At 42.3% G+C, this 12,371-nt stretch overlaps 1 protein-coding gene across 21 annotated transcripts in view; it reads left to right on the top strand.

Moving 5' to 3' along the window:
- The window catches only part of LOC126777874 (dihydropyrimidinase), a 230,501-nt gene that overhangs the window by 50,137 nt on the left and 167,993 nt on the right, over positions 1-12,371 (top strand). For 4 of the 21 annotated variants that reach the window (XM_050501148.1, XM_050501145.1, XM_050501141.1 and 1 more), the window contains exon 10: positions 1,435-1,527. The exons of 11 other annotated variants lie outside the window; for them this stretch is intronic. In XM_050501148.1, coding sequence (XP_050357105.1) covers positions 1,435-1,527 — 93 coding nt within the window. Of the gene's footprint in view, positions 1-1,434; positions 1,528-2,334; positions 2,420-2,604; positions 2,746-3,085; positions 3,209-3,916; positions 4,041-12,371 lie in introns of those variants that run through there. 6 more of the 21 variants (XM_050501152.1, XM_050501151.1, XM_050501144.1 and 3 more) reach the window with 4 other exon arrangements.

Below are 12,371 nucleotides of genomic sequence, written 5' to 3'. Positions count from 1 at the left end.
GGGACAAATGCTGGTAAACTTCCTCGAGGCTCAGCGATTATTTCTGATGAATTCATTTTTCCAGAAAAAGCCCCAAAGGAAGTGGACCTGGCGATGCCCTGATAACATAGCGATGAATGAGATCGACTTAATTTTATCCAATAAGCGCCAAATATTTAGGGATGTCTCCGTGATCAACAGGGTAAACACTGGAAGTGATCATCGCCTGGTAAGAGGCACCCTGAATATTAACACTAAAATAGAACGATCGCGGTTAATGAAGTCGACTCTTAGACCAACTCTGCCTCAGGTCGAAGCTGGTTGCGAAAGCTTCCAGCTGGAACTACAGAACCGATTTGCCATGTTGGAAACCAGGCAGGGTATTGACGACGCCACCAATGGTCTGGTGCGTGTCATCCGCGAGGTAGGCCAAAATTACTTTCGACAAAAGAGCAATGGACGTAAGTCGAAGCTCTCAGGCGAAACTCTGAACGAGATGACGAGGAGACGAGAACAGCAGAACATGACGCCATCTGAGTGTCAGGCACTTAACAGGAAGGTTAAAAAACTAATAAGGCGTGACACAAGACGAGCGAATTCCCGGAATATTGAAGATGCTATAGCACTCAATAGGGGCTCAAAGGTTCTTGCAAAGTCACATACCTCCTGTTGTCACCTGACAAAACACAGAACCATACAAGGCACAACCGTCACCTCAAAACCAGAGATTCTAGCTGAAGTCGAAAAGTACTATGGCGATTTATACTCATCACGAGTACCTCCACCTAAGTCCCACAGTGCGGATGACCCACGAGCCAGACTAACACGCCATCTATCAGACGATCTTCCCGACATCGATTTGGGCGAGATTAGGATTGCTCTCGGGCAACTTGGAAACAACAAGGCTTCAGGAGATGACGGAAATACCTCAGAGCTTCTCAAAGCAGGAGGCACACCAGTTCTGAGAGAGATGGCTAACATCTTTAATTCCGTCCTCCACAATGGTATAACACTGAAGACATGGAGCAGAAGTGTGGTGGTGCTGTTTTTCAAGAAGGGTGATAAAGCTCTTCTGAAAAACTACCGCCCCATTTCACTTTTAAGCCATGTTTGCAAATTGTTTTCGAGGGTAATCACGAATCGTCTTGCCCGAAAATTCATTGTGTAATGCACTCTCTAGAGTTTAGACTGTTCAAATAAATGAAACTCCTCGGGTACTATTGCGGGGAAATATCGAAATATAATATATCACGAAATATAATTAATAATTTTATGACAGTTCAGAAATTGTTGCGTTCCGGTTTGAAGCGTGAGTGAGCCAGTGTAACAGGCAAAAAAGGCAAAATATCTCAGCTCCCAAGATCGGGGGCACATCGGCAATGTTAGGAATGGTTATTATTTCTTACATCGCCAAGTCCATGCGCGGTGTGGTCGACTCACCGCGTGTACGCGCAGGCGCCATGGACCCGTGCCGCTTCGTGTCGGTGAGCAGCGCGGCGGCGGCGCGCGTGTTCCACCTGTGGCCGCGCAAGGACCGCGTGGCCGCGGGTGCCGACGCTGACCTGGAGCTGTGGGACCCCCGCCACGAGCGCACCGTCTCCGCGCACACGCACCACCACGCCGTCGACTTCAACATATTCGTGGTACTGACCCCCCCCCCTCCCCTATTGCATATGGTCATTAATGTACGTATATTTGTAACGTACGAACCATTCGATTAGTAGATTTGATCAAAGTACCAGCATGTTAATGTCCCACTGCTGGGCTGAGGCCTCCTCTCCCTTTTGAGGAGAAGGTTTGGAGCTTATTCCACTACGCTGCTCCAATGCGGGTTGGAGTAAGCCCCAAGCCTCCAAATTTGATCAAATCTGTAATACCCCTTATACAATTCAATCGAATAAGGAGTAGAGATGAGCCCTAGAATTACATTTTCCTTGGGATTTGCTCCTAGCTAATAGTACTTGATTAAAACACTTTTATTTATAATCCAATCACTATTTCACTTCACTAACACCACCTTAATTTTACTTCCAAAGTTTCGATAGCAATTTCGCCGACATTTAAAACTATTTTATCACTAATCCATGAGAAATATGTATAATATAACCTATCTAGATTATAATTTAAGATCTCGACCAAAAAACATCAGGTTAATTGAAATGTCGAAAGTTATTTATTTATCTGTACTCCTATTGTTGTTGGAAAAAGCTATCAAATCTATGGCGTTAAACGTAGCATGGCATCCCGAAACAGTCATGTTATATATAATATTGTTATTACAATAACATTACTTTTGTGTTATGATATTGAATATTCCTGACATACTGCCATAACTGGAAAAATCTATCTTTTCAGGGTCAGCACGTAATTGGTAGTCCCCAATACGTTATCGTCAATGGTCGCGTTTGTCTCGATGACGGCGAACTACGAGTCGTCGAAGGTAACAAAATATTCATTATTAGTTTTCGCCCTCGAGTTTGAGGACAGGAGTTAGGTATAAGAAATAGCCCCTGGGGCTCAAACTTGCTTCATGTCATTTTATCACTTGTAAACGATAAAGTGTAATATAATTTTGATTCGGAAAATAGTTTGAAATAAAATGTAGGGTATGTTTCGTTATCTCAGGATTCGGAAAGTTCCTGAACACTCCGCCGGACTCTCCGACGGTGTACGGCGCGCGTAACGAGCAGCAGGCGAGCGACGTGTCGGACGGGGGCCGGGAATCCCCGAGGGCCTCGCCCGCCTACACCAACGGGACCCCCACCGGTGAGCTCACCCATCACTTAAACATAAGCGTTGATTAAACCTGATCCGTTTGATTTTTAGATTTACAATGAACCATATTTAAGCCATAATTTGGTTTTATACTTGATATGTTGTATGAACAGTCCTACAGATTATTATATTCGATTATCTTAATACTTTATCTTCATTTTATGACACGTATTGACCTTGTTACAACCAAAATATATCCAGCGATAACATTTATATAAAAGATTCAATTAAACACTAATTTAAAATTTAATTTCTCTTTTATTCCTTTTCAGCTAAACTTTAAAAATTCCGTAGTTGAAATATTTACTATTTACTCTTTCATACTTTATAGAACTGAGCATATCCAACAATCAAATGGAGGGTCTGTCGGTGTCCGGCTGCAGCACTCCCACCGGACGAAAGATGCGAGAGCCTGGACAGCGAGACTTGCAAAACTCCACCTTCTCTATCAGCAGTGAGTAACTCTTATATTTTAGAACAGTAGATTAATCTTGCATTTTTAATGATGAAGAATTGTGATGAGCAATACAACAAATACTTAACTGTTAATACTTAATTATTTGATGTCTGGAATCAGTTATAAAAAGTTCTACGATCGAACTTAAAATATTTTAAACTTCCTTCTATTACTTTTCTTTCAAAATTATTGTTCAATTACATCAAAAAAGAAAACTTGGTCCTTCGAGCCGGATGTGTAGAAGATTTTTTTTTAAGATAATAGACATTATCTTATCTATCATTATTACTCTGTGCTGATATTGTCAAGTATCATAAGTAGTATTTTCTAAATTTTTTATATTTAACACACATAATGCTTTGCTATCATATTAATGCTCACCTTGACACATAGACACGTGCACTGTAAGAAGTATATTACACCGTATTGCGCCTGTAAATACACCGTTATAAAGCTGGACATAATGATACAAATTACTGTTTGTCGAAAATAATTGATGAGTGTGTAGTTCTGGCGCAGAAAAAGATAGCTTTATTGTTTTATAATCTGTTATGAGAAAGACGATTAGAGATTAATAGAAAGTATTCTGTAATTGTTATAAAAGAAACCAATTTTTATTTTGCTTAAGCAAATAAAGCTAAGTTTGTTTTTATTAAAGATCTACTCTCTGTAATAAATAACTCGATATTAATTTCAATTTCACAGAGGAACTTGAAGGTTTGGACACGAAAACATCAGTGCGTGTCCGAAACCCTCCGGGCGGGAAATCATCCGGCCTCTGGTAAACAGATAGAAACCGGTTACATCCGGAACTGAAGATTGCTTTGCAGTGGCGCTAGTTATGCTTGTTTGTGAAAAAATAAAATAAATAAAAATTAAGGTAATTGTAATGTAACCGTGGAGTACCGGCTTAGAATAGTACTCCCCCAATCTCATCCCGTGGGTGTCGTAAGAGGCGACTGAGGGACGAGGAAAAGGGGGGATGGGCAGCAGCGTCCCCCCTCCCATAAACATCTTACCCCCTACTGCGCTCGCCAACACGCCTGCCCAGCGCGGCGAGTATGGGCAAACCCCTCCCTTAATGGCAGATGCGCCCAAAAAAAGGCCCCCAGTTACCGGCAAGCCCGCTAGGCCCGACCAAGGTAGCGGTCGCGGTATCGGCAGGGCAGGGGGTGCTAAGAATCACCGGTTCACGGCAGGCTACCGTATAAAACGACTGAAAATGGCAACGTATAATGGACGCTCGATGAGGCTGGACCATCACCTCGCCGAATTAGAAGTAGAGTTAAGTCATATAAACTGGCATATACTGGGGTTATCTGAAGTCCGAAGACAGGGGGAGGACACGATAACTCTAGAGTCCGGTAACTTACTCTACTTCCGCGAAGGTGATAACCTCTCCCAGGGTGGTGTCGGTTTTCTAGTCAAAAAGGATCTCATTAGCAGCATTGTGGAAATCAGTAGTGTGTCGAACCGGGTAGCGTACCTTGTCCTAAAACTTTCCGACAGGTACTCCCTGAAGGTTGTACAGGTATATGCGCCAACTTCGACATACTCTGATGATGTGGTCGAAGCGATGTACGAGGACATCGCAAAGGCCCTCAACGACACCTCGAGGGCCCACTACAATGTTGTTATGGGAGACTTTAATGCTAAAGTGGGAGTACAAGATAGCGGTGAATCGAAAGTCGGACCTTACGGCTTGGGCTGCAGAAAACAGGGGGCAAATGCTGGTAAACTTTCTCGAAGCGCAGGGGCTTTTTTTGATGAATTCTTTCTTTCAAAAAAAGCCTCAGAGGAGGTGGACCTGGCGAAGCCCCGATAACGTGACAAGAAACGAGATAGACTTTATCATTTCGAATAAAAGGCACATATTTAGAGATGTTTCAGTGATCAACAAGTTTAATACCGGAAGTGATCACCGCTTGGTTCGAGGCACTCTAAATATCAACTTAAAAGCCGAAAGATCGAGAATGATGAGGTCTACTCTCCGACCTACCATGCTCCAAGCTGCTCAAGGCTCCGAAAAGTTCCAAATGGAACTTCAAAATCAATTCACCGCGTTGGAAACCATAAGCAGCATTGATGAGAGAACCGACACGCTGGTCAAAATACTGCAAAACACATCCCGCAAGTGTTTTCCGCCACAGAGAAGAGACAACGCACCAAAACTCTCTGCTGAGACACTCGAGCTCATGAGAAAACGACGAGAACTACCATCGTTTTTGTCAGATAAGGCCTTAAACCGAACAATAAAAACGCTGACGCGACGCGATCTCCGACGCTCCAATACCCGTGCCATCAAGGCTGCGATTGAGCAAAATCGGGGATCGAAAGTGTTCGCTCGCAAGTTTGGGAGGCCGCGTCTGACAAAACTTAAAACTGAAAATGGTGGGGTCGTTACCTCTAGGCCTGAGATTATCGGAGAAGTAGAGAGGTTTTATGGGCAGTTGTTCTCTTCAAGATCGGATAAACCCGTGGGAATCAGTATTGATGACCAGCGCGCCCCTCTTATGCGCCATTACTCCGAGAAGCTCCCGGTCGTTGACCAAGGAGAGATTAGGGCGGCTCTAGAACAGCTTAAAAACAACAAAGCTCCGGGAGATGACGGAATCACAACAGAGTTGCTTAAGGCAGGCGGGACTCCGGTCCTGAAAGAGCTAGCAAGCCTCTTTAATTCCGTCATCCAACATGGCAAGACCCCGGAAACGTGGAGCGGGAGTGAGGTGGTACTGTTTTTCAAGAAAGGTGATAAAACCCTCTTGAAAAACTACAGACCAATCTCCCTCCTGAGTCACGTGTATAAGCTGTTCTCAAGAGTCGTCACGAACCGTCTCGCCAGACGACTTGACGAGTTCCAGCCCCCAGAGCAAGCCGGCTTTCGATCAGGCTACAGCACCGTGGACCACATCCATACTGTTCGGCAGATTGTGCAGAAGACCGAAGAGTACAATCAGCCGCTGTGTATGGCATTTGTGGACTACGAGAAAGCCTTCGACTCCATCGAAACCTGGGCAGTGCTCGACTCATTGCAGAGATGTCATATCGATTGGAGATATATCGAGGTACTGAGATGTCTGTACAACGCCGCTACAATGACTGTCCACATCCAGGACTGTAAGACGAAGGCGATCCAACTGCGCAGAGGGGTGAGACAGGGGGATGTAATATCCCCGAAACTGTTCACCAACGCGTTGGAAGACGTTTTCAAAACGCTGGATTGGACTAGGTATGGAGTCAATGTAAACGGCGAGTACATCTCACACCTTCGATTTGCCGACGATATCGTCATCATAGCAGAGTCGCTGGAACAACTCACCGAAATGCTGCGTAGCCTAGGCGAGTCTTCCCGGTGTGTCGGTCTCGGTATGAACTTGGACAAGACCAAGGTCATGTTCAATAGGCATGTCGTGCCGGGACCGATATACGTCGAGAGGAAACCTCTCGAAGTTGTTAGTGAATATACCTACCTAGGACAGATAATACAAGTCGGTAGGAACAACTTCGAGAAGGAAGCCGATCGAAGAATTCGCTTGGGATGGGCAGCATTTGGCAACCTTCGTCAAGTCCTCAAGTCGTCTATACCGCAATGTTTGAAGACGAAAGTCTTCAACCAATGCGTCTTACCTGCCATGACATACGGTGCCGAAACGTGGACACTAACTGCGGGACTAGTCCACAAATTCAAAGTCGCTCAGCGTGCTATGGAGCGAGCTATGCTCGGAGTATCTTTGAAGGATAAGATCAGAAATGAGATTATCCGGAAAAGAACCGGAGTCACCGACATAGCTTGCAAAATTAGCAGGCTGAAGTGGCAGTGGGCTGGTCACGTATGTCGTAGGACCGATGGCCGTTGGAGCAGAAGAGTCCTAGAGTGGAGACCGCGAATCGGCAAGCGCAGCGTAGGGCGCCCTCCAGCCAGGTGGACCGACGACCTTAAGAAGGTGGCGGGCACCAACTGGATGCGGAAGGCGGAGGACAGGGAGCTTTGGCGCACCTTGGGAGAGGCCTATGTTCAGCAGTGGACAACGATTGGCTGTTGATTGATTGATTGTAATGTAACCGTTATAATTACATTTGACTGTATTCGTGAATGAGTACATTTTATATAGATGCATACATATGGTATGAATCTACCATACCTATATATCGAACCAGTTTGTAAACATATTTATGATAAACAGGATAATTGTGAATAATTTCACTTTTCTACAATACAATCCGTTTTACTCATAAACATTTTTTAAACAACATAGTACTAACATACTGAAAATGACGAAATTGCCCCTAAAAGCTTTGAAAAAGTGTATTTTGAATTAAATTATATAATATAATAAATAAAATTGACCGTTTTTAATAACATTTAATAATATTTATTTGACATATATATGAAAACCAACGCATATGGTATTTACTAGTAAGTAATTTTGTTCCGTTATTGTTATTGGACTTTATTTTTATTTTTTCACAAATAAAGCGCATTTGTGTTTGAGCTTGGAGCGTTCAGGAACCAATCTACGTTATCTTATATATGCTATAATCACATAATTTAACATAAAATCGGTTTATTTATATCGAAGTATATATTATTTTGCTTTTTAAATACAATTTTTAAGTTGTTTATGAGATTTCATACAAAAATCTTTCATAACAATATTTTTGATTTTATTGATTTCTTTGATAAGACACAAAAAATATCTAAAAATGACAATTGATAATACAATTTGCATATATAAAATGTGAGGTGTTTTTTTAAAGTAAAATATGCAGTGAAGAAAAATTTCATAATAAATGTGGGTTCTATCACAAATATATTATATCCAAAAGAAACTTCATACGAGTTAGTACAAATACTTGTATGGACTGACAAAACAAAATGTGCTATACATAGAGAGCTTGTATAGTGCATTTTACTCACAACGGTTATAAATGTGTAAACAACTGATAAAAATGAACCATTTTTCCCCAAATATGTATGTTATACTGAGTTCTATTTTTTATATAAATCATATAGTTTTATGACTTTTCACCCGCACTGAAACTTAAGCGATCTTTGTCCAACAGTGGGATATGGGCTATTATTACTACATATATAATTTAGATTTATAATTAATTTTATATCAAAGCATTTTAAAAATGTAGAGTTTCTTGCCAAGTAAGCCGGCAAGAAACTTAGTAGTTACTGATTTTCGTCAATCAACAATATTGTTACAATGATATAAAATAAATCGTTGAAAAATCACTTATACTTTTTATCATCTGTGAAATTTACTAATATTTATTTGAAAATACCTTTTTTAATTTAATTTTTAATAAATTGAAGCTTTTATAGAAAATATAATTGAAAAAATTCTCACTATAAATTGCTTATAAAACAAACATAAAAAAAGATTTCTGTCTGAATATTTATATAGTTTGCCGTTTTAACATTTCAGCAAGTTACGCATTTAGTTCGTTCCCGCAGCTCATAGATGGCGTTTGGTGTATTTTTAATCGCGCTATCGTTTGGTTGTTTCGGTTTAGTAGGGTGCCTGAGAGCTGTCATTTTAACATTGACGTCTTGTCGTAATGAAACAAGATTTATCTTGAAAGGTTGTTGACTGGCTAATAGTCTGGTCAAGACCCAAGAAACTAAATTAATACTATGCATGCGGTATCCCTCGTGGTCTTGGATCTAAGTTATGATAATTGTTAACGATTATACGTAGCTGATAGACTTGGGACTCACGAGGTACATCGTGATACCTAGAAGTCACAGTGACTGAAAAATAGGCATAAAGTAACGAGGTTTTATTTAAAACAAGTTGTTTTATTTATTTAAAATACTTTATCGAATAAATCATTTAATTGGTACAAAATGCGATTTGCGAATATAATGAAGCTAAGATAATATTTAATTAAATGACCCATCGTAATTACGTAAATATTTATTTTTAAACAAACAGCGAAAACTAAGTGACTGCCTATTATACGCCTTATAATATTGAATAGTTTTGTTTTTTATGAATATTTATTTTGACCTTAGTATATATCGCAGTCACAAGTATGGAAGAATTCTTGTCACTGTGACAGACTTTTTTATCTAGTATTTTTGTCTGTGATAAAACTCAACTCTTCTAACTCTACTACGCGGTTTCTCGTGGTCGTAACTTTTATGAATTGACATACATGAATAATGATTATACGAGTCTGATTTTTATAGTTTATACCGGTTAAGTTGATAATTGTTTTTTTTTAAATGCTTGTATCAACTTGTTAAAATTAAAACATTATTTATTCAATAAGGATCTTACAAGCATTATTGTTCCGTTATCTTTACTTTTTGTTTATCTATTCTATTATTTTAATTAAGTTTATTGTTTATGTTTTTATTTCCATAGAAGCCTTAGTGTAGGCGATGTTATATAGACTATAAGTATATTTAAATTTTTTTTTTTTTTTTTATATGCCCCGGGATGGCAAATGACTCTACTCCACCTGATAGTAAGTGGTAGTAGAGTCCAAACGCGACGACGGCCAGTACAGTCGGGAAGAATGTTCTGTACTAGCCGTCCCCGCCTTGCCGGCCCGCAAGATGCCTCTTCACGCCTCGTTTGAAGGAACCCGGGTTTTAAGAGGAGGGGAACACGTGAGCTGGTAAGGAATTCCATTCTTTGGTAGTGCGACAAAGATGTCACACAGCAACAAGAATTGATGTCACAGTTAGGCGGTGACATGGAAAACAGCTCGCGTGGACTTAAGAAGGAAGGGGGAAGCAGGAATTTGAGAGAATCATTCCTCAGAGCACTCGCCGTTATACAGACGATAGAAAGCGCTCAGTGCTGCTATCTCGCGACGAAATTGTAAAGGTTCAAGGGTGTTTGTGACCTTTACGTCGCCAATAATGCGTACTGCACGTCGCTGCAACCGGTCCAAGGCCTCCATTAGGTACTTAGCGGAGCCATCCCAAAGGTGCGAGCAATATTCAATGCAAGACCATACCTGTGTTTTGTATAACAGGCACAGTTGTTGTGGCGTGAAAAACGCCGCACCCTGTTCAGAACTCCGAGTTTTCGTGAAGTTTGCTTTCAGTGAGTCAATGTTAGATGCCCCGTTAATGCAGCCGTTGATCCACGCGCGATATGCCGCCTGCTTAGATGACACAGCGTCGGCACATTCACGAGTGAACCAACGGTTACGCGTGCCCCTATTGATGAGATCTGAGCTAGGAATGTAGTATTCCATTCCTAACATGATCTCATCAGCAACAGCAGCGGCACTAGCTGTCGGGTCATTCCCACTGAAGCAACGTTCCTTCCAAGGGACTGACGCATAGTAATCGCGCATACCGTCCCAATCTGCCGACTTATAGTGCCAAACGCGACATTTGCATACCGCTGATGGCGGCAGCTTGGCCTGTGGCACTTTGGTAGATATAAGGCCGTGATCCGAAGAACCAAGTGGAGCTTGAACCACAACCTGATATTCCACCGGGTGAGAAGTCAGCAGAAGATCCAGTAGAGAAGGCGCTTGCCCATCAATGTCTGGGATCCTGGTGGGCTGATCAACCAGTTGGGTCAAGTCGTGTGTGAGAGCAAAATTATGAGCAGTTCTTCCAGCATGGTCAGTTTTGAGGGATTTCAACCATGATTCATGGTGAGCATTAAAATCCCCCAAAAACACCAATTTCGCGTTAGGAAACTGCTCTTGCGCAGCATCTGCCACCCGACTAAGATGGTCAAATAATCGCCTTGTCTCCAAGTCACCATTGTGGGATCTGTAGAGGCACACGTAGACTCGACTCTGACGAAACAGGTCCACACGTACCACCAACATGGAGAAGGAGGGGTCCTCCAAGCAGCGCAATCGGTGACAACAAACATCCGCCCTGACGAACAAGCATACTCCGGCTTTCGCTTTAAAAGATTCTTCAAGCATGTAGCCGGGATAGTTAAGGTAGCTGGTGTCGGCAGGGCGGAGTATTTGCGTCTCCGTGAGAAACAACATTGCTGGCCGTGCTGTCTCGAGATGGTGGTGGACAGCGTTGAGGTTAGCGTGGAGTCCTCGGATGTTAGAGAACTCGACCTCAAACAGCGTGGTTATGGTGGGGGTGTGCACCGCTGAACGACCGTTATTTCTTATTTGCGCTACCATTTAGAAAAATAAGGAAAAGAGACGTGAAGCGAGCGACGTATTGCCACGATAGGGATGGGCAAAGTATGGAGGCGTGTTTTCCCAAATGTTTGCCAAAAAGGAAAATATATTGATCCGCCGGACGGAAGGCCCCCGAAACCCCCGGAAGTGGCCGCCGGGACCCAACCTTCCGGTCACCAACCGGCACGACGGTCCACCCCGAGATTATGCGTGGCCTGGTGGGGCAGCCTCGCGAGCTGGTTAGGCACGCTCGGGCCTCTGTACTATGCCACGGGCGGCCAGCGGAACAGCCGTTTCTTCAGGTCTCCCTGTCTGGCAGGTCAATACAGTTTCCCCCGGCATTGGTTCAACAGCCGTCTCCACCGGACCAACACCCATCGCGGCAATACTCGCTCGGGCACTGGCTGTACGCTGGCTGACCTCGAAACGCGGCTGCAAGCCACTTCACGAGTTTTTCACCATGCGTACGGTGGTAACAAGCCAGGTGGATGTTAGCATCCTACCACCAGATGAGCAGATGGTCGCTCAGATATCCCTTAGTCGCCTCTTACGACACCCATGGGAAAGAGAGGGGCAGTGAAATGTATTCTTTCTCCGTCACTGCACGGATAATATATAATTAATTAAATAAAATTACTAGCTATTCGGTACTCACTGGTAGTTCCTAGGCAAACGCGGTCTACTATAATATCTTAAATAAAGTGTCTCATTATTTTGAACATATTATACTCATCTATTCCAATCGGAGTAGGAATAAGCTATTATTTCAATACTTTAAGGGGAATCGAGTGAAAAACAAATCAATTCGTTCTGTTTGAAATCATATCACTTTTCAATCAATTAAAATGCATACCGTTTTAGTGACCGCTTTTCGATTTTTCGAGTGTAATTCAAGTAATACTTTTGTATGTACGTGTTAACATGCATTTCCCCTAAACTAAGTAATTACTATTTAAATTAGTGAAAGTATATTCATTAATTACATAGTTGGTTTTATTGTTGACCGTTAAAAACATCCGCTTTTAAA

This window comes from Nymphalis io, chromosome 24 (genome assembly GCF_905147045.1).
Source record: "Nymphalis io chromosome 24, ilAglIoxx1.1, whole genome shotgun sequence".
Classification (NCBI taxonomy): domain Eukaryota; kingdom Metazoa; phylum Arthropoda; class Insecta; order Lepidoptera; family Nymphalidae; genus Nymphalis; species Nymphalis io.
Note: the sequence above shows the minus strand (reverse complement) of the source record. Positions and strands in the feature narration are given on the sequence as shown.